General features: G+C 30.6%; 1 protein-coding gene across 1 annotated transcript in view; it reads left to right on the top strand.

Moving 5' to 3' along the window:
• Window positions 1–20,117, top strand: part of LOC122270012 (1-phosphatidylinositol 4,5-bisphosphate phosphodiesterase-like) — a 59,565-nt gene that overhangs the window by 13,079 nt on the left and 26,369 nt on the right. Inside the window, exons 9-18 of the mRNA XM_071180068.1 lie at window positions 2,428–2,485; window positions 3,977–4,085; window positions 5,275–5,485; window positions 9,956–10,049; window positions 11,353–11,432; window positions 14,599–14,683; window positions 15,752–15,842; window positions 16,716–16,820; window positions 18,433–18,440; window positions 18,776–18,908. Of these exons, the coding sequence (XP_071036169.1) occupies window positions 2,428–2,485; window positions 3,977–4,085; window positions 5,275–5,485; window positions 9,956–10,049; window positions 11,353–11,432; window positions 14,599–14,683; window positions 15,752–15,842; window positions 16,716–16,820; window positions 18,433–18,440; window positions 18,776–18,908 (974 nt within the window). The remainder of the gene's footprint in view (window positions 1–2,427; window positions 2,486–3,976; window positions 4,086–5,274; window positions 5,486–9,955; window positions 10,050–11,352; window positions 11,433–14,598; window positions 14,684–15,751; window positions 15,843–16,715; window positions 16,821–18,432; window positions 18,441–18,775; window positions 18,909–20,117) is intronic.

Here is a 20,117-nt window from a genome sequence, read left to right as displayed (position 1 = left end):
TAGATTGGAACAGAGAAAAAAAACTTGAGGCAATTCCATTTTCAAACGATGTGACACATTCAAGAATAGTTGAAATTTCTTGTAATATCTTGAAGAAGATCATCGATGAATTGAAAGTATCGCCATTTCCCTTTGGTATGCAACTGGATGAAACTACAGATATCTCGAATTATAGTCAACTTCTTGTTTTTGTTCGTTACGTGTCTCTTGATACTATCAAAGAAGAATTTTTATTTTGTGAGTCTTTTTTGCAAACTACAAAGGCAGTTGATGTTTTAGCAATGTTAAATGTTTTCTTTACCAAACAAGACTTCGGCTGGAAAGAAAAACTTCATTCACTTCGTACAGATGGAGCACCTGTGATGCTTGGCAATAAATCTGGTTTTGCCCTGTTGGTAAAAAAAAAGTCTCCTAATGTTCTTGTTACTCATTGTTTTTTACATAAACATGCGCTGGCTACAAAAACTCTTCCAACCAGCTTAAAAGAAGCATTATCAAAAGTTATTAAAACTGTAAATTTTATTAGACGTAGAGCTCTTAATCATCGTCTCTTTAAAACGCTGTGTCAAGAAATGGACGCAGAACATGAGGTACTTCTGTACCACACGGAATTGCGCTGGCTGTCACGAGGGCAGGTTTTGAAACAATTTTTCATGTTGAAGATCGAATTATCACTTGTTCTAGAAGAAAAAGATAACTCATTCTTCGAATATTTAAACAAAAAAGATTTTACCTATAAATTGGCTTACCTGGCAGATAATTTTAACCACATGAACAATATAAGTCTTTTAATTCAAGGACCCGATATCACCATTATGGATGCAACTGAGAAATTACAAGCATTCTAATTGAAGATGCCACTTTGAAAAAAATAGAATTCAAAATGAGATATATGCAAACTTTTAAATGTTGGACGAAGTGCTTTCTGAAAATGGATCTTGGCAAGATAATTTGTTACTGAATAACTTAAAAAATGAAATCTGTGAACACCTGGAAGTACTTCAAGTTTCATTGAAAAAATATTTTAATTTAGATGAGATAAAGATAAAAGATGAGTTGTGGATTCGTCATCCTTTTCTTTGTGATATTGACTGTATCGATGATATGAACCTTGCCAAAGATGAGCTTATTGATCTTAGAACAAAGTCCTTGCTAAAAATGGATTTCGATTCAAAAACACTCGGAGAGTTCTGGTCTTCTGTGAAAGAAGCCTACCCATTGCTTGTAAAGCGAGCTATTTCAGCTATAATTCCGTTAGCTACAGTGTATCTTAACGAAGCCGGACTTTCCACAGTTGTGACAATAAAAACAAAACATCGTTATCGATTGAATGTTGAACATGTTATGCTCGTTGCTTTGTCGAAAACCATCCCTCTATTCAATTTATTAATTAAGGAAAAGCAGCAACAACCTTCAGACTAAAAATTTTAATTTTAAATATTTTGTATACTATTGAAATAATAAAATTAAATGCTAAAATAAATTAAATACTAAAAATTGATGTTTTTTGCAAATTTTTTTCTCAGGGGGGTGGTCCGTGACTTAAAATTTTTTAAAAGGGGTCCATTGTATCAAAAAGGTTAAGAAACACTGTTATAAATCTATTTTGTTCCGAGTAGTTGGGTAAATAAGTAGCTGAGAAGGATAATCGGTCAATCTCATAACCGGCTGACCGGGGGTTCGAATTCCAGGCTTGATACCACAATATTTCTTCCATTCCTTTAATACATGAAAAGTTTTTAGTGTCATGTACTCTTCACTCAATTACCCTAAATTGGGTCGGCTGTTCAGTGACGGTTATTAAATAATATGAAATAAAATCAGTTAGCCGAGACTATTAGAAACGAAACTGTCATTCGCTCATAAATGCATGTGGTGCAGCGCCGACAGAGCTCCAATGTCCGTTTAAGTTTCATTTTAGAAACTGTGTTAGTTGTAAATGGTTACACAACCGTTCAGATAGGTTTTTCGGTTTTTCAACCGTACCAGTTTTAAACGGTTTTAAAACTGTAAAAGTAAAAAAATGTTCCCAACCATAAACTTTATGGTTAATTAGATGAACAGACTGCTGCCGGTTATGCCACCATAGTTTCTGAATGAAAATTATAGCAGTGTAATAGTATTAAGAAAATATATTCTGATGATAAAAATATCATAAAAATATCTTCAATGTTTACAACGATTTCAATAATATTCTTGCGTTTTGTCTTTATTTTTAAGTTTTTTATTCTTAAGCAAAAAATATAGGGAATATTATTTTTAATACTATCTTCAATAAAAACATTCTCTACCCGAGAAAAATATTTTGTTACAATTTTTAAGCGAAATAGAAAAAAAATGAAAAAGAGTTAATAATCGTATGATTTTGAAAAATAAGCAGCGTTTGTAGAATGAAGGCAAAAATTAATTTTATATTCTTTCATTTAGAACGCAGGGAAAAGTTGAAACAATCAACATTCAGCAACTAGTCACATTTTTAAATGATGTAAGTATTACAACAATTCATTTCCTTTAATCCTTAACTATCAAAAGCTACTTCTAAGGTTACATTTTTAAAAACGAAATAACCTTCAACTGATATCGATAATGTCTTATTCCAGGTGTTTCAGATATTGTAAAAAAATTAAACACTTAGTGATGTCACATTTAAGTGGTCAAAAAATTCAATCATCGAAATTTAAATTGTAAAAGAAAAATATATATAATATTAAATATTTACTTCATTTTTCTAATTTGATTTGATTATGTAATTTTATTTAATATAATTATATTAAACTAGCTGCCTTGGGTGACCAGCTAGGTCACCTTTTAAAATTATCTTGCACAAATTATAAAATTTAATAATTACAAAGCCGAATGCACAGCACAATTGTGTTTAAATATTCTAGCCCTTCCACCCTTCCCCAAGTAATCTGTAAGTCCTTAATTAGTTTTAAACAATATATCAACTAAATTTTTTCTCCGTCTAGCTATGGCCCGAAGCTTTGCCCGAATGGGAGTATTGCTATTGCAAAACTTTAACTATTTTCAAGAGATGTCCCTGATATTGTCAAAGTTATCCATGTATTGAATTTTAGTAAACATTTAAAATATGTCCGGCAGCCACTAAATCAGACAAACCATCGGGAAAAAGAGTTCGGTGAATTTTAGTAATAATTTTCAAATTATCAGGTAGCCATTAAATCAGACAAACCATCGTAAATATCAGTTTGGAGCATTTAAGCATAATAGGCAATATAAATATTAAAATTATTTATTTCTCTGTCGTGATATAAGATTGAAAACTCATTCCACTGTTCCATTACGCACTGATTTACTTCCTCAAGCATCTCTCGAACAATAATTTCAGTATCGTACAGTATATATAAGCTATTGCTCGGAAAAAGGCAAACCCCATCACCAATAATTGTTACGACCATAGCATCGTTTATGCTTAAAATTACTATATCCATTTTAGAAAGGATAAAAAAAATCTGAATAATTACTTCGTTACTAAGTTTTTATTTCTATGCAAGAGAACAAAATTATTCTGAATAAATACTTAACGTACATCTAACTCTTCAACACCACATAAATTAATACTAAAGGAAACCTAACAAGATGAATCTAAATAAATACTTAACATACAACTGATTTTTTAACACTACTTAAACTATTACTTAGAAGACAACTAAACAAAAGGAATTATAACTGTGTTGCAAAAAATAGCGAAATAACTTAATTTATGGTGTCACATAAGAAATATAGATCAGAATAGATATTCATCTCTGGGTTTCTCTTAATCTTAAATTAAAATCATTATGCTTATTTTATCTAAATATATACTTTTAACAATTTAAAATTAGTAAAATGTCGTTTAACAGTAAATATTTATAAAATTAATATTAGCTATTTATTAAATTACTTAAAGCGGAAATTTTTCTTAATTGATGTAGTTGTGATTTGAGTTTTTATATGAATTATTTATGTCTTCTAGCGTCAAAGAGATCCTCGATTGAATGAAATTTTGTGTCCAAAATATAATGAAAAGCGAGCAGGCGAAATTCTTGGAGTTTATGAGCAAGATGAACTGTTAGTCAAAGAAGGTGTCATTATCTACTATTTAGTATATATGAGTCTTTTAATTGAGAAAATTTTTATAATTTCTTTCGATAGTTTTCATCTGATTTATTTAAAACTTAGTAACAGCGTTTGTCAACTTAATTTCAGCACTAATTTTTTTTTAAAAATTAATTAAACTTTGCACATTTTGTAAGCTTTTTAAGGGATTTTTCAGAAATATTTATAATATAGACTTTTTATAAAATCAATGTGTACTTTTATAGCTTTTGAAAATGTCTGTGTTCAACATTTAAATAATAAAAAATGATTGGTCTGGATAGCCTGGTTGATAAGACGTTTGGCTCGTGGGACGTGAGAATGGAAGTTCGAATCCCGATGCCGAAGAATCCCTGTGTATTAAATGGTGACTGGTGCACATTAAAATCTGTCGGCGTTACAACGTCCTCCGAGTTCCCATAACAAATCAATACCTCTGGGGGAACTGATTTGGGGATTGATCGTTTTCCTGGCTCAGGTCAAAAATGATCTGTGGATAAATAAATGGAGTATGATAAATGGGGTTGCAGTCGTATTCTTGGTAATAGATGGCGCCACTGAAAAAACGAGAAATGCCGCCTCTGACTTAAAAAAATTAGCTTGATTCCAAGTAGGCTTGTTGATTGGCAAGTAGCATCAGTAACAGCAATAACAATAAAACAATGATATTGATAAAAAAAAAATCTTTTGCGCTTTCGAAAACTATAGCAGTTATATGTTAAATTCGCTAATTAGTAAGAGTAGAGGATATTTAAGCTACGAAAGCAGACACAAAAATGTACTTTCTCCGAATAAACAACTCTGGTAAAATACGAAATTTGAACGAAATCGGTCGAATAGTTCCTGATAAATCGAATTTTGAAAAAAATCATACATTTCAAATTTGATTTCTGAAGAATTGATCATTAGATATAAAGTTATTTAGGGGAATTCGTTTTTTATTTTGCGCACTGTACATGAGATGAGAAGTGTCAGTGATAATACGCTGCGTTTTGAGGTTCATGTTACAATAACGTCAAGTTCTGAAACTAATTGTTTTCAAAATCACATGAAGTTAATTTTACTTCATTAGTAAATGAGAAGATCAACGCGATCAATTATTGAATAATTGTATGCATAATATATATTTTTCTGTAATGTGCTTAATTGTTATAATTTTTCTCTTATTTTTGGTAGGAAAAATGAGCAAAGATGGTTTTGTTCGTTATCTAATGTCCGATGAAAACGCCCCAGTATTTTTAGATAGATTAGACATTTACATGGAGATGGATCAACCTCTTGCCCATTATTACATTAATTCCTCTCACAATACTTATCTCTCAGGACGACAATTTGGCGGGAAATCTTCTGTTGAAATGTATCGCCAAGTTCTTTTAGCCGGTTGCAGGTAAAATTCACCCCCTTTTTTTATTTATAATTATAACATTATTTATTTTCGTTTGTAAAAATTGGAGAATACATCTAACTCTCTAAGAATGTCTCTATTCAAAACAAGTATTCCGTAGTCATGAAATGCATAGTTTTTGAAATGAACGCCATGTCAATATTTAGGAAACTTGTTTTATCCCAACTTATCTCATAAGACATCTTTATAATCTTCATGGCCACTATAAAATATTAATAATATAAAGCTGTAAGCTAATTTTTTGTTCTTTTCATTTCATAACCAGTGTGGAACAGTTTTAGAATTACGACTATCATGTTTAATTCCATAATCCTATAAATTTAAACCCAACCTAGAAGACTAGGAAACATTTGGATCAACCATTAAGATAAAATATCCTTCGTGGAAGGTTTTTTGATGGAACTAACCCTCATATGTGTGACAAGGAGAGAAAAACCACGCCAACCTCCTGGGGGCAAAGGGTCATGATCCGCTGAGGTTATTTTACTTCAGCACTGTGGTTGACATGAGTTGGGAGTAGAATTCGTATCGTCCAGACATCGCAGGGAATTGGGCTCATTGGTTGCTTGCAAATATAGCCACGAATTCGTCAATGCACAAGGCTGATAAGAAAAGTAATCACTATTTTCTCTATCTCATGGTATTCTAGATTTTTAGAATCAACCCATATTTGCTTTTAGAATCATTAAAAATGTATCAATATTTTTTTAATAGGCCGGAATTATTTTAGGCATATTACCATGAATATTGTCTTAATATCACCATTTTGAAGTAAGACGTATAGTGAATCATACTAACTCAGCAATGAATGATATGTTTTCTCATTAGTTAGAAATTATTTGAGGTAATAGTGAATGACCTGAAATTAAACAGGCTGATTGAGTGAGTGATAGGTTTTCTTACTAGCTTAAAACTTTCTTGGTTCATAACTATGAGCCCAAAAAAGATGCCCGATGACATTCATCCGAAAATGTAGTCTAGGAACAGTTAGTCTAAAACTTGTTCGGCTGATTAGAAAATAATGGAGACTTCTTTTTTAATTTGACAGGCTCATTGGAAATATCAGCAAAGGGTTTGATTTCCCCATTACTCAATGGCATAAATATAATGATTTCACGGTGACTGCAATTTTTTCAAACTTCGTGGTTGGGCCGGGATAGCCTATTTGGTAGGGCACTGGGTCCATGTTCAAGAGTTCGCGTGTTCGTTCCTAGGCCGGTCGAAGACGTAGTAAATGATGACTGATGCACGTTACATCTGTCGAGTCGCAAAGTCCTCCATGTTCCCATAGCAAATCAATACCTCTGGGGGTACTGATGCAGGAGTTTCCTTGTCTTTTGCATTGGTCCAAAATTACAAGGCTACAGAGTTGAACATTAGTAGTCGTAAGCCCAAAATTGGGTCGGCTGTGCAATGACGGACATAAAATAAAATTAAAAAAAAACCTAGTGTTTGAAAAAAAAAAGATTTAGTCACTCAAAAATTATTATATTTATGCCATTTTTTTTCTTCAAACTTAATGGTTGGAGGCCGGGATAGCCTGGCTGGTAGGGCACTGGACGTATGTCAAACAGCTCGTGCGTTCGATCCCCTCCAACCAAAGGTTAATTTTCGGGTCACAAAGTACTCCATGTTTCCATAACAAATCATACCTTTGTGGGCACTGATCCAGGAGTTTACTTGTCTTCTGGATTGCGTTCAAAATTACAAGCCTACGGAGTTGATCATTAGTAGTTGAAAACCCAAAAATTAGGTCGGCTGTTGATCGGAGGTTATAAAATAAAATAAAACTTAGAGGTTGAGCCGTGTTGGATCAGGGGATAGAGCGTGAAGTGAACCGGGTTCGAATATCAGCGACGGCTGGTCGATACGAATTCCGTACTCGGGTTGCACCGACCACAGTGCTGACATAAAATATCCTCAGCGGTAAATGGATCATGGTTTAGAGCAGTGGTGCGCAAACTTTTTTCGACTGCGACCCCTTTTGTAGAGAGAAAATTTTTGGCGACCCCTAGAGATAAATGTTCACAAATACGATGTATATTTCGAGCATTTCTTTCGTTTCATCGAATAAAAACATCATCATATTTGACTCATATTAATTTTATTTATAATTTTAAGAAAATACTTTTTGTATAACACAAAAATCAGTAAATTGCCCTTTAATGAGATGTATGTGGCTGCAAGTTTCTAATTATCTCATCGATGTTTGGATGTATGTTGTTAATTGCAATTCGCATATCATCTTCAGGGTTTAAACGCGAGCGGTATTTTGTTTTTATTGAAACTAGTTTGCTAAATCCAGTTTCACATAAATACGTTGAAGCAAATTGTATTAACACTCTGATGGCATTCCTGCATAAAATGGGATATTGTTTTTCCACGGATAGACAAAATTTTTTGTCAAGGCTGAGTCTTAATTTGATTTCGACTCAGTAGTTCTCACTAATTTGAAGAGTTGAACTGCATATGTCAAAGGAAAATGGATCACGAATCCAACCATGATTTTCAGGGGAATCCTCGAATCTTCTCGAAAAATTTTTCTTTAACTTTTCAATGTGATTGGAAATGATGTTTTTAAATGTAAATATATCTATATTATTTTCCTTGATAAAATCGTTAAAGCAAGGGAACATGGTGGTGTTGTTTTTATTCAGTTCAGTTTGCCAGAGACTAAACTTATTCTTAAAAGCTTGAATTTTACTGGCTGTAGTTATGATAGTTGAATTCTCACTCTGCAAGCTCAAATTTAAGTCGTTAAGTTTTTCGAAAATATCAACTAAATAGCTCAGCTTCCCTAGCCAAACTTCATTGATATAATAACTTGCCAATCTATGTTTCTTTTCGATTTAGAACATGTACACTTCATTTCTCAAATCAAATATCCGTCGTAGTATTTTCCCACGTGAAAGCCATCTGACTTCGGTGTGTAACAGTAATTTCTCATACGTTGAGCCCATCTCATTGCAAAGTATTGAAAAGAGACGGCTGTTGTGGCTGTTGCATTTAATGTAGTTAATTGAACTAACAGCGTCTTGTAATACGTTGTGCAACTCTTCATCCATATCTTTTGCAACAAGAGCTTGCCGATGAATCATACAGTGATTAAATACCATATGAGGCGCCACCTTCTGAATTAAGCCTCTGAGCCCTTTATTCGAACCTGTTAATGCTGCAGCACCATCAGTACAAACCGCAACACAGTTTGCCCAGGTAAGGGACTTTGTTTCAAAATATTCATTTATTACTTCGAATATTTTTTCTCCAGTTGTTTTTCCTTCCAAACTTTTGCAACATAAAAACGTTTCTGTTATATCTTCATTAAAAATAAACCTAACGTAAATAATTAGTTGTGACATTTTAGTAATATCGGTAGTCTCGTCCAGTTGTAAAGCAAATACAGATGAATTTTGTATGCGTTTTATGACTTCTGACTCGATATTTCGTGACATTTCGGAAATCCAATTGCAATTAAACAGTGAGTGATGGCGCTTCACTCTTTATATGTACACTGTATGGTATGCAGCATGCAGGGATAATGCATTTCATAAAAATTTGGCGACCCCCAAAAAACTTCTGGCGACCCCCACAGGGGTCGCGACCCCTAGTTTGCGCACCACTGGTTTAGAGTCCCCTTGCAGCCCGGCGAACAGTGGAAGGTTTTGTAGTTTTCCTCTCCATGTAATGCAAATGCTGGTCAGTTTCATCCATAAGTCCTCCATGAAGACAAATTTCTCCAAATGCTCGATCTAGGAGTTCCCTTGTCTACTGGATTGGGTTCAAAATTGCAAGGATTGTCGTGACATAGATTGTCGTAAACCCAAAATTGCGTCAGCTGTTCAACGACGATTATGAAGTAAAATAAAACTTAGTTGTTACTAAAAATGAAATACAAAAAAATCCCCACTTTTTTCATGAAGGTACTTTTTGTCTTTCAGGAAAATTGCTCAAATACAGAACAGTAACAGACAAAAGCAATAAACTGCAGTGTTTATCGAAAATTAAAAAGTGGAAGCCAATTGAGAGATACTTTATCAAAATATTGAATTTTTAACTTTCACTCTATTTTAACAACAACACGATCGTCCGATTTTGGAACTAATTGTAATAATTGAAGTAGTTAATGTGTTAAGTAATCAATCTATCGTAGTTTACCCCAAAATTGATGAATAATTGCGTAATTCTCTTATAACATTTTTTTAATTTCTGACAGTAAATTTCATCTACTGAGAATGGATAAGAAAAAGTTAAAACTAATTTATAGAAACGTTTTCGATCAAAAAAATTGCTTACTTTCCTGTAAAAGTAGAATGAGTTACAAGAAGAAAGAAAAGAAAAAGCTAAATGAACTATAAATCGAATTAAAACTCTATTATAAATATTTTTTATTTGTATTTTTTGAAACTGAGAACGATGAGTCATCCTAGCGTAATCACGTGATTATTTCTGTAGGTGTTTAGAATTGGATTGTTGGGATGGTAAAGGAGAAGACGAAGAACCTATAATTACCCATGGTAAAGCTATGTGTACAGACATTCTCTTCAAGGTATTAATTTGTATTAATTAAACTTTTACCATACATTTTCGATAATGAAATATGTAGATTTTGAAATTATGATACAATATATATGCCATCTTTTCATAGCCACGGAACTCACAATTTCGAGTTGTTTCAGTGATCTTATAATTTGTTTTTCTATCAGATTTAGTTTACAATATTTTTAGATTAGATGAGCTGGAGTTATGTAATGTCATTTGCGTTTAGCGAATGTAGCCTGTACCTGGTCTAATGATATTAAATTCAATTTTCATTTTAATTCCTGTTATAATGTTACATGATATATGCGTATTTTTTTAAAAAAAAGTGACATGCAAGTAAATTAGGGACATAAAAATACAAACACATTTGTATCAACAACAGTTTCAATAACTCATTCTATATAACTCTATGTTTAAAGAGACTTTGTATGTGTAAGACGTAGCTTTCAAAACGAAACAATTCAATCATTTATTTCAGAATATTTTTGTAAGGCTTCATTGAGTCTTGGTCAACAAAAGGAAGTTTTCTCACTTGAGTTGTATCTTTCACTGACAAGAGTTTTTTGTTTCGTTAAACTTTTCCTGGATGTTAAATAATCTTGAATTCTGAAGTGTTTCTGCTCACTTTTGTATCACAAATTACAATCAGTCTTAATTAGTATTAGTTATTTACCTTGAATTTTGTAGTTTTTATATTGTAAATTATGACCGATAGGACTGTGTAAAGGGCAGGGAACTGGCTTTGCATCAGAAAGGTTCAGGGTTCGAATCCCCGGCAAGACATGGATGCTCTTTCATTCTCTGTACTATCTGTCCTTACTGTGGTAGCAACGTTGGCCCACTTAATATGGTGCCTCTGAAAGAGTTGCCAACAAGTCTGCCCTGTAAATGTCTGAATTGATGAAATGTTAACACAAGTAGGCATTGGAAATAAAAAAATAGCGTAAGTTATAAATGGACTTCTAAAGATTAAAATATAGCAAATTCTTTATTTAGAGATAATTTTTTTTTCATTCTTAAGTACAAAATAAAAACATCAGATATCACTGATTAAGAAAAATACTTTAATTAATTAGTAGCTAGATTGATGTCAGTGTTCGGGATTAAGTAAGTGTCTGGTGGGGAGAAAATCGGAAATGTCAAATAAAAAAGAAATTTTTTAATTTGACAGCAGAACAACATATGGATAAAAAAGAAGGTTTGAAGCATGGTTCTGATCGATGCGTCAGAGTAAAAAATAAAATAATTATAGCATTGAATTATAGCATATAATTATAGCACTGGACAAAATTCTCTCTTTTAATTCATAGGATGTAATTTACGCTATAAGGGACTGTGCTTTTGTTACTTCTGAATATCCAATTATTTTGTCTTTTGAAAACCATTGCTGGTAAGTGCATTTTTGTCAAATTTTTGTTACGTTTACAATATAGACATCATTAGAATGTAGTTCACAGACGATAAAATTGTATATATCTCTAACTGAACAGAGTTTTCAAGTAGTTTAAAATTATTAATATGAACTCAAGTACCTAATGATATTTGATGAAATAGTGTTGAAGCAGTTTGGCATTCTAGCTAATAGGCATGTTCGCGCCAGTGTGAAGTCTTATAAGACTTTTTAAATTCTAATTTTCTTTCAGATAATAATCAACAATTTATTTTTTACTCGTAATAGTTTTGTTTTTCTCAACCATTAGGGCACCTTCTTGCTATCGGTCGACAAACTTCAAAAGTGTACTTTATTTTAGATTGCTTCGCTAATTTTTTTCTCTTTAATCTTATTTAAGACAGACGTTTTTATACTTTAAAATATTTTATAGTTTATTTCAATTATTTTAGAGGTTACGCCTTATTCTTGTTCTCATTTACCAATCATTGAGCTTTCTCATTAAAATAATCCCTAACACTTCTTCTTTAAGTGAAAGGAGAAAATTTGGCTATGATTCTTTTCAAAAGATGGAAAAAAATAGAATTTTTTCTTAGCTTCTTTGCGTTTTATGGAGAAAAAAAACCTTTAAAGCTTTACAATTCTCTTAAAAACCTATAAAATTTTTTTTAAAGAAAGCGACTTTTTTTTATCGTCTGTTATTAGAATACGTAGCCGAAAAAAAACTGAAACCTGTGTTCACTTTACATTAAAAAATCCAAAACTTCTCAATACAAACTATTTAAATACTCAAAATCTAAATCGAAATATAAAACAAAATGAGACGTCCTATTCATTTCCAGACCTAAGAAGTCTGGTGATCTAAAAAATTATAATTCCCCAGCGAACAAATTTCATTTAACTGAATTACATTGTGTAGGAAAGATCTTCAATTTTGTCCATAAAATAACTAAAACATTAATGACCACATCAACATTTTAAATCAGAATGTTATATAAACCTTTCTTTAGAAGCGCATTTATACAGTTTCCTCCTCATCCGTCGCATTTATATTGTTTCATCCATCATGTCTGAAGTTTTTGGCGACGGCGCACAGTGGGACAAAATCAGAAAAATGCGGTCAAAATTAGAAAATTAACTTCAATGTTCTAGAAATTGATCACCTATAGGTTTTTTTGGTCACTGATTTCAAATATGAAGTCAAAATTTCAAAAAAACAAAATGGCGGATCCNATTTACCTTTGTATTGGAATGTGTACAATTTCAATTCCGTGTCAAGCCAATCTTTATTTTTCTGGAGAAATAAATCTTTCTTGCGAGTGCATTTTTGCCACTTATTTTTAATAGTTGCATATATTTTTCTTAATTCTGATTTTTGCTGGCCATTCAAACTTTCAATATTAAACAACACTGCAACCGACTTATCAGCATTTTCGTATCGTTGTTGGGTCCAATTAGCATTACTTTCAATGAGAAATTCGAAAATTTGGCGTTTATATATTTTTGATGCCATCTTAAAAAAAATAATAAATATTTCAGAGAATAAGTTGCTATTTCATTACAGAGCATTTAATTTTGATATTTAATATAAGAAATATAAAAATGCCTACCGCAAATCACTAGCATAACTTGAAATTCACTCCGTTTAGAATGAAAAATGATAGTCGAAACACAATGAATGTGAAAATATTGAAAGCACTCCACTGACCTTGACGAAAAATGAATAATTTTTAAATCCGAAATTGTAGATTGTTCCTTTACATTTTGAGACTAAATATAATTACAAAATATGTAGTGCTGGCACCATTGTCATAAGGTTTGATTTAAGCAGCAATTTTAAAAAAATGACAAGATTGTTCAGCCATGTAGATATAAGAAAATCTTTATTATAAAAATGACGCGAACGATAAAAATCGATATATCAGCCAAATTCGCAAATATTCGCAGCTAATTTTTTTTTAGTTCTTGAGTATATATACCAAACAAATGTACAAAATTTTTTTTTTACCTCGGCAACGTAAGGCTTTTTTTATAGAGCACCCTAAAGTTGCAATTTCATTGTACAGAGCAGAAATAGGAAAATGGCTCTGATTTTAATAGTATTTATATAAAATAATGAATTAATATATATCTTAGAAATACATTTATGTATAAATCATGCATAGTTTTAATATTTTTATTTACTATAAGGAGTTACCATATTAATAAGAATTTAACTGAAAACTTTAATTTTTTTTATTTCGACTTTGTTTCCATTTAAATGCTATTTCCATTAATAAACCAAAAAAATAAAATACACCGTCTTATTCCTTGGACATTTTACTACAAAAAACCATATTGAGATTTTTTTTTCTTATAACTTCATTTTTTTTATTTTTGACCGCGAAAAAAGACTTTTGTTCCACAGTGCGGCGCCAGTGATGACCAGGGCAGTTACTTTTTTTTGTTTGTATTTTTATATTACATAAAATGTTTCTTAAAATTGCACCATTCAAGTTAAAATTTTCTTTTTCTTTAATGAAATATTAAGGTCTCACCGAAGTTTTAATAAGTAAGAATTTTCAACTTACCCCCAAGGTATTTGGCGAATTTTTTCACCTACCGGTAAGTTAGTATAGCTGGAGCAGTTTTTACTATTTTTTTTAATAAATTTAACATTAATTTTTAAATGTTTTCCATCGTTTTATTTTAGCAAACTATTTTTAGCAGCAATAGTAATATTTCGCGTAAGTATAACAGAAAAACTAGATGACTCAAAAACGAAAATAAATTCTAATTAGTTCTGTTCTTAATTTATTAGTTTCGCGATTTCCTCATGTAGCTGGATAGTCAGATCAAAGAAGGGAAAAATACAGACTCTGATTTTTTTCTGTAGAAAAACCCTAATAAATTATAAAAAAATTCTTAAATATCCCCAAATTACTAGTTATTTTTAATAAACATAATCATTAAAAGCATTGCCACATAGTTTATATTGAGAATTCATACTGAAATATGACTTACTTTTGGCACAAAGAACACGAATTCCGAACTTTCAGCACTAGTTTTATTCTCCAAGTTTGTTGATATACATAAAAATGCAGTTTTAAATATTTAAAGTAAATTTATATTATTATTATTGATATATTTTGGTTGATATAACGTATATCGAAATATATTATTGTAGCAAAAAACAACAATACAAACTTGCTAAGTATTGCGATGATATATTTGGGGATCTACTTCTAAAAGAACCTATACCTGGTTTTCCGGTAAGTTACTTTTTATTTTTACTTATTAGAAAGATTTAGGAATTTCATTTTACATCCCACATGTTAACATACGAATGTTCTAAGCAGAGCAGTTACAATAGGTAGCGTGAAACATGTTACGTGAAAATATAAAATTTTTTAAATGTTTTTTCCCATCAAATATAGATTACGGGACAACTTATGGTCACGTGACTTTTCGATTTGAATTTATTCCAATACATTTACGTTTTTTTTTTTAGTGTAAAAGTTTAAAAAATAACAAATTTTATTCTTCATTTGATTCAAATGATTTTATTCACCACGACATACGTAATTAAAAATATAAGTAAGAACCCTGAAAATGGTACAATAGAGTTGGTAGGTGCTGGTGTGACTAAAGAAATTGCAAATTACTTTTGTGCTTCTGCTCTACATTTTCATTATCCCTGTGAAAAATCTGCAGCAAAAATCAAAAAAGTGGCGGTTATATATGCCAGTACATTAAAAATATATACAAGAGTACTAAACTTTCACTTTCTTTGTAATTTTTATTTTAAATTTGGGGATAAATTACGAGATTTAGCTGAGCGGCTTTTTATTTAAAAAGATAAATATAAAAAGTCGCTCGTGGTGGTAGATCAATTATTTAATTTTTAGAGTTTATTTCTTAGGCACAAGAAAATCTTATTCACCATTATATATTCAGAGCATAAATGTCATTCTTTTAATCTAAAATCATGTGCATGCGATTTTTTTTAAAGTTAAAATAGTCGCAATTACTAGAAAATATGTGTTTAATTAGAGCACGTGTGTCATAGTACCTAATTGTTTTCTAAAAGAGCTTTGACGTAGATAAAAAAAAAGGATAAATTTCCACCCTTTTGCGGGAAATAGAATTACTACGCCATATTAATTAGTCAATTCATATCTATAAGATATTTCAATGTAGATCATGTTTTTTTCCTTCGTTATTTTATACAGTCGTATTACGATATTAAAATTTTTTTCTCTTGCTTATTTCAGTTCTTGAATTTTCCTTCTTCTGTTAGTAGTTTTTATTAAATTAATATTGTGATTAATTTTTGTCAGTTAGAACCTGGAAAGCTACTTCCAAGTCCTAATGATTTGAAACGAAAAATTCTCATTAAAAATAAGCGACTGAAGCCAGAAGTTGAAAAACGTGAGTATTTTACAATTACATTTAAAGTAATCGACATTTTAGTTTACTTTTTTTTGTAACAACACATAATTTGATTTGTTAAATTGGATGAAAAATAAACTAGAACGAACTTTCATTCTGGCGTATTTAACTTTCGGTTGTCTATTTGTTTCAGAATTTTTGTTTGAGATGTTTTCCGTGTTATCTCATTGAAATTTAGTTTTTGAAGCTAAGATTGTAACGATTAGCCTTTCGTTTAAGTGTTAGGTGTAAAATCTTGAGGTGACTTGAAACATGAAGTTTGTCATAAAAAACCTTGATCTTGATTCTTGACTCAACTGAGCAAGCTCTTTATTTCAAATTTTATTAGTCTGTGCTTTTTTTATGTGTTAGTTAGTACAAAAAAGCAACTTGCAAATCTAAAATTTTTTTTTGCAAAAAAAAAAGAAAGATTAAAGTGATTAAAAAAATGATAAAAGTTGGAAGTAAAATTTAAACATAAAAAAAAAATCAGAATCATGTGATTAGAATTATTAAACGTTTGCGAGATATCTTTTTTTAAAAGAGAAAACTAACTCTAAAGAGGAAGAAGAAAGAATTAACCATCTAACAAATGGCTCGATATGGGAACACTAGATATATACTGTTAATCAATAACTTGGACATTCAGTATATGTAATATTTCTGAGATAACGATCTATTGTAGTTTGAAATGCTGACTCATATTTCAATTTTAAAAAATTGTTCTTATCGTTGTAAAATAACTACAATTAATCTCCTTAAAGATCTCTAAATTATGAAATGTTTAAATAATGCGTATTCCACTTATGTTTGTGTATTAACATGATTTTATATAAAAATTTGTTTTCTTTTCCTTGCAAACGTACTGAATAGAGGAATTAGAATTGTTTTTGAGAGGTCAATTGGGAAATGAGGAAGATGATGACGACACAGACGCTGCAACCAACAACACAGGAACCGCCCAAACTCCCTCTGAAGGTATTTTTTTCTAAACAAGAAGCAAATTAATTTATATTTGAATAATTTAACAGAACTATTTCTTGAATACTATGTGTTTAAAACTGTCATAGCTCATAATTTGCTTAAAATAATATTTATTTTTGGTTAAAAGCAATATTTGAGTAATTGTTTTTCTTCAAACAAGCAGTTATTGAAATATTGCAACATATAAATATGTTATTTAAGCTAATCAGGCTCAAATTTATTATTATTATTTTTTTTAAGAGGGTTATATTTCTTGGACATTTAGAATGGTAACAAGTCTAATGCTTTATTATTTTACTTTTTATATTTAACTATTTGGATATTTTTTGTGATTTTGATCAATACTGTTAATAAAAATTTATACAAATATATCCGATACCCAATAATCATGAAATGAAGTTTTCAAGGGCCAGCAAAATCAAACAAATTAAGTTTACCTTAATTATTATTTTATTTCCGTCTAAAATATAGTAGGGAGGTAAGACTTCCGAGTAGTTTATGACTAATCTACTTTTTAATATTGATACGAATGACTTAATTTTTTGTTGACGAGCTTTGCAATATTTTTTAAAGGACTGTCTTATATATTCTAAAGTATTACATCATTTTGACATTAGGGTTGCTCGAAAAGTAATTTCGTTTATTCACAACGGAGGAATTAATTTTATTTTTTCACAACCTGCTTCACACTTAAGCTTGCATATCGTTATATATTTTGAGAGCTAATTTAACAACGCTTGCTTGTAAAAAAGTTCGATTGATTCTAGTAGTTTTTGGTTCATTCTCTTTCAATTATGCAAAGTGAAAAGCGGAATTTTAGGCATATTTTACATTTTTACTATCGAAAAGACAAAAATACTGTTCAAGCAAGAAAAAAACATTATCTGATGTGTATGGAAAAGATGTATAGGCCATACGCCAGTGCTAAAACTTTTTTTGCAAATTTTGATTCGGTGGAATTTCAATTAAGATGCACCACGCCAGTTTAAGCTGATGAAGACATTAATTGATGCAAATCAGTGAATAACAACTTGTAAAATCGCTGAGAGACAAAATTTACCGAATTCTACATTTCATGATCATTGAGAAGCCTAAATGTTTCAACTCAAAGTTCGTCATATTGATACCTCATGACCTTATGGAAAGAAATTTGTGCTGTCGCTTTGACGTCTATGATTTGCTTCTCAAAAGTCAAGGCAATTATCCATTTTGCAGCCATCATCATTGGGGACAAGAAATGGGTTGTTTACGACAATGTTCTGATCTACTCAAAATGTTTTAAAGGTAAAATCTTTACTTTAAATAAAAAATCAAAAATCACTGGGGTCAGTCATAAACTAATCATAAAATCAAAAAATTTAATGCACATTGAATCATGTATCTGTAAGAAAGATGGCAAAAGGTATTGGACCAGAATGGACAATATATGATTTAATTATATATTTATTCACTATAGGAAAATCGCCTTTTAATTAAAAGAAAAATACTGTCCTGCTTAGACATTTGTTTTATATTTATGATACAGAAATTTTTCTTGATTGCTTATGTATAACTAAACAATATTATAAATATGTTCAATTTATTTTTCTTTGTTTTTTTGTTTTAGAAAAGAAAGTAAGTTGAATCATACAAATCTCTTCACTCTGTTTGTTAAAGCAGCTGATGATCCGTATGAGTTTCTTTTTTTAAAGAAAAATATAAGGTAAGATAGGCTGCTATTCTATACACCTTATTTCTAAATTTTTTTGCAAAAAAATGTAGCAGTTAATGAGTTGAGATTTAAAACAGTTGTAGCCAGTAACTCGTTGAATATCTAGAGACAAGGAGAATTATATACTTGTAAGTAAAATAATGATTTTAAAGGTCTGGATATATTTTAAATATTTTAAATATTTTTTTTTTGTTTTTTTTTTGTTTTTGAAAAAGGACTCATTATTTATTTCCACTAGGAAGTTTCGGAGGAACAGATGGCTATGGCAAATTACCAATACACTGGTGCAACTACGCATGTCCATCCTTATTTGTCAGCGATGATCAACTATGCTCAACCAGTGAAATTCCAAGGATTTGACATAGCTGAAGGCAATATACTTTTTTTTCCTTTCCTCCAGACGCGGACACGTACCTAGGTTTGCAAAACCCTTACCCGTATAGTCCACGTCTGGCTACCAGTCCAGCTCGCCACAACCCGGCGAGCTAGCCTGATCAGGGGGAGTTTATTTAAAAAAAATTTATATTACAAAATACATATAAAAATTTTTACAATGAAAAAAACAACATTGAAAGTCCTGCAGAAGACAATGAAGTGCAACACATTTGCTTAAGAAAAAACAATGACTGAAGCAAAAAAAAAGAAGAAAAAAGAACATGAACAATAAAAAAAATGAATTTTGTTATATACATAAAAACTTAAAAAAAAGAGAAATAAAAAGAAAAAGAATAAAGAAAGTGTACATAAATATAATGTATCATGTTAGACAAAAAAAAAAATATTGTAAATATATGAATATAAATATTTTATATTAAGACAATTTTTTTTTAGACAGACCATAATCTTAATGAGGTTAACATTAAAATTTTATTAATTTATCATTAATGGATAAAAAATGCATTGTGTTTTTAAGTTTAGTTTTTAAAGTCTTGTTAGTTAGGAAGTTTTTCTGCTATTTGTATAGGTTAGATTCATTTGGCGGACGGGTATGCCAAGAGGCAGTGTAAATACATTCAGTAAGATAATATTCTGGAGTGCCCAGTTATCCGCATGTACATTGATCAGTGTCAGTTATGTTTAGGAATTTGAAATATGTAGGGAAGGGACCATGTCCAGTAAGGAACCATATTTCTTGCTTTGTAGGTATGGATTTAAAGTAGTTTATTTTGGGAATAATGTTATAAAGTCTTCGGCCCTTGTCGATGTTATCCCAATATATTTGCCAGCCTTTATTGATTGAAGTTTTGAGTTGTTTCCTGAGAAAAGAAATAGGATATGGATAGAAATAGTTTTGTTTATTAGTTGTGGATAATTTGGCGAGGGCATCTGCTTGTTCATTACCTTGTCTGTCTTGATGAGCTTTAATCCATGAAAGTTGTATATTAGTGTTAGATAAGAGTGTTTGGATTTTAATCGATAGTTTATTATTAGTACAAGAATTTTTCAATGAGAAAAGAGCCGATTTCGAATCTGACCAAATANAGACATTTGTTTTATATTTATGATACAGAAATTTTTCTTGATTGCTTATGTATAACTAAACAATATTATAAATATGTTCAATTTATTTTTCTTTGTTT

The sequence above is a fragment of the Parasteatoda tepidariorum genome, chromosome 1 (genome assembly GCF_043381705.1).
Source record: "Parasteatoda tepidariorum isolate YZ-2023 chromosome 1, CAS_Ptep_4.0, whole genome shotgun sequence".
NCBI lineage: Eukaryota > Metazoa > Arthropoda > Arachnida > Araneae > Theridiidae > Parasteatoda > Parasteatoda tepidariorum.
This window is presented reverse-complemented; position numbering and strand designations above follow the sequence as displayed.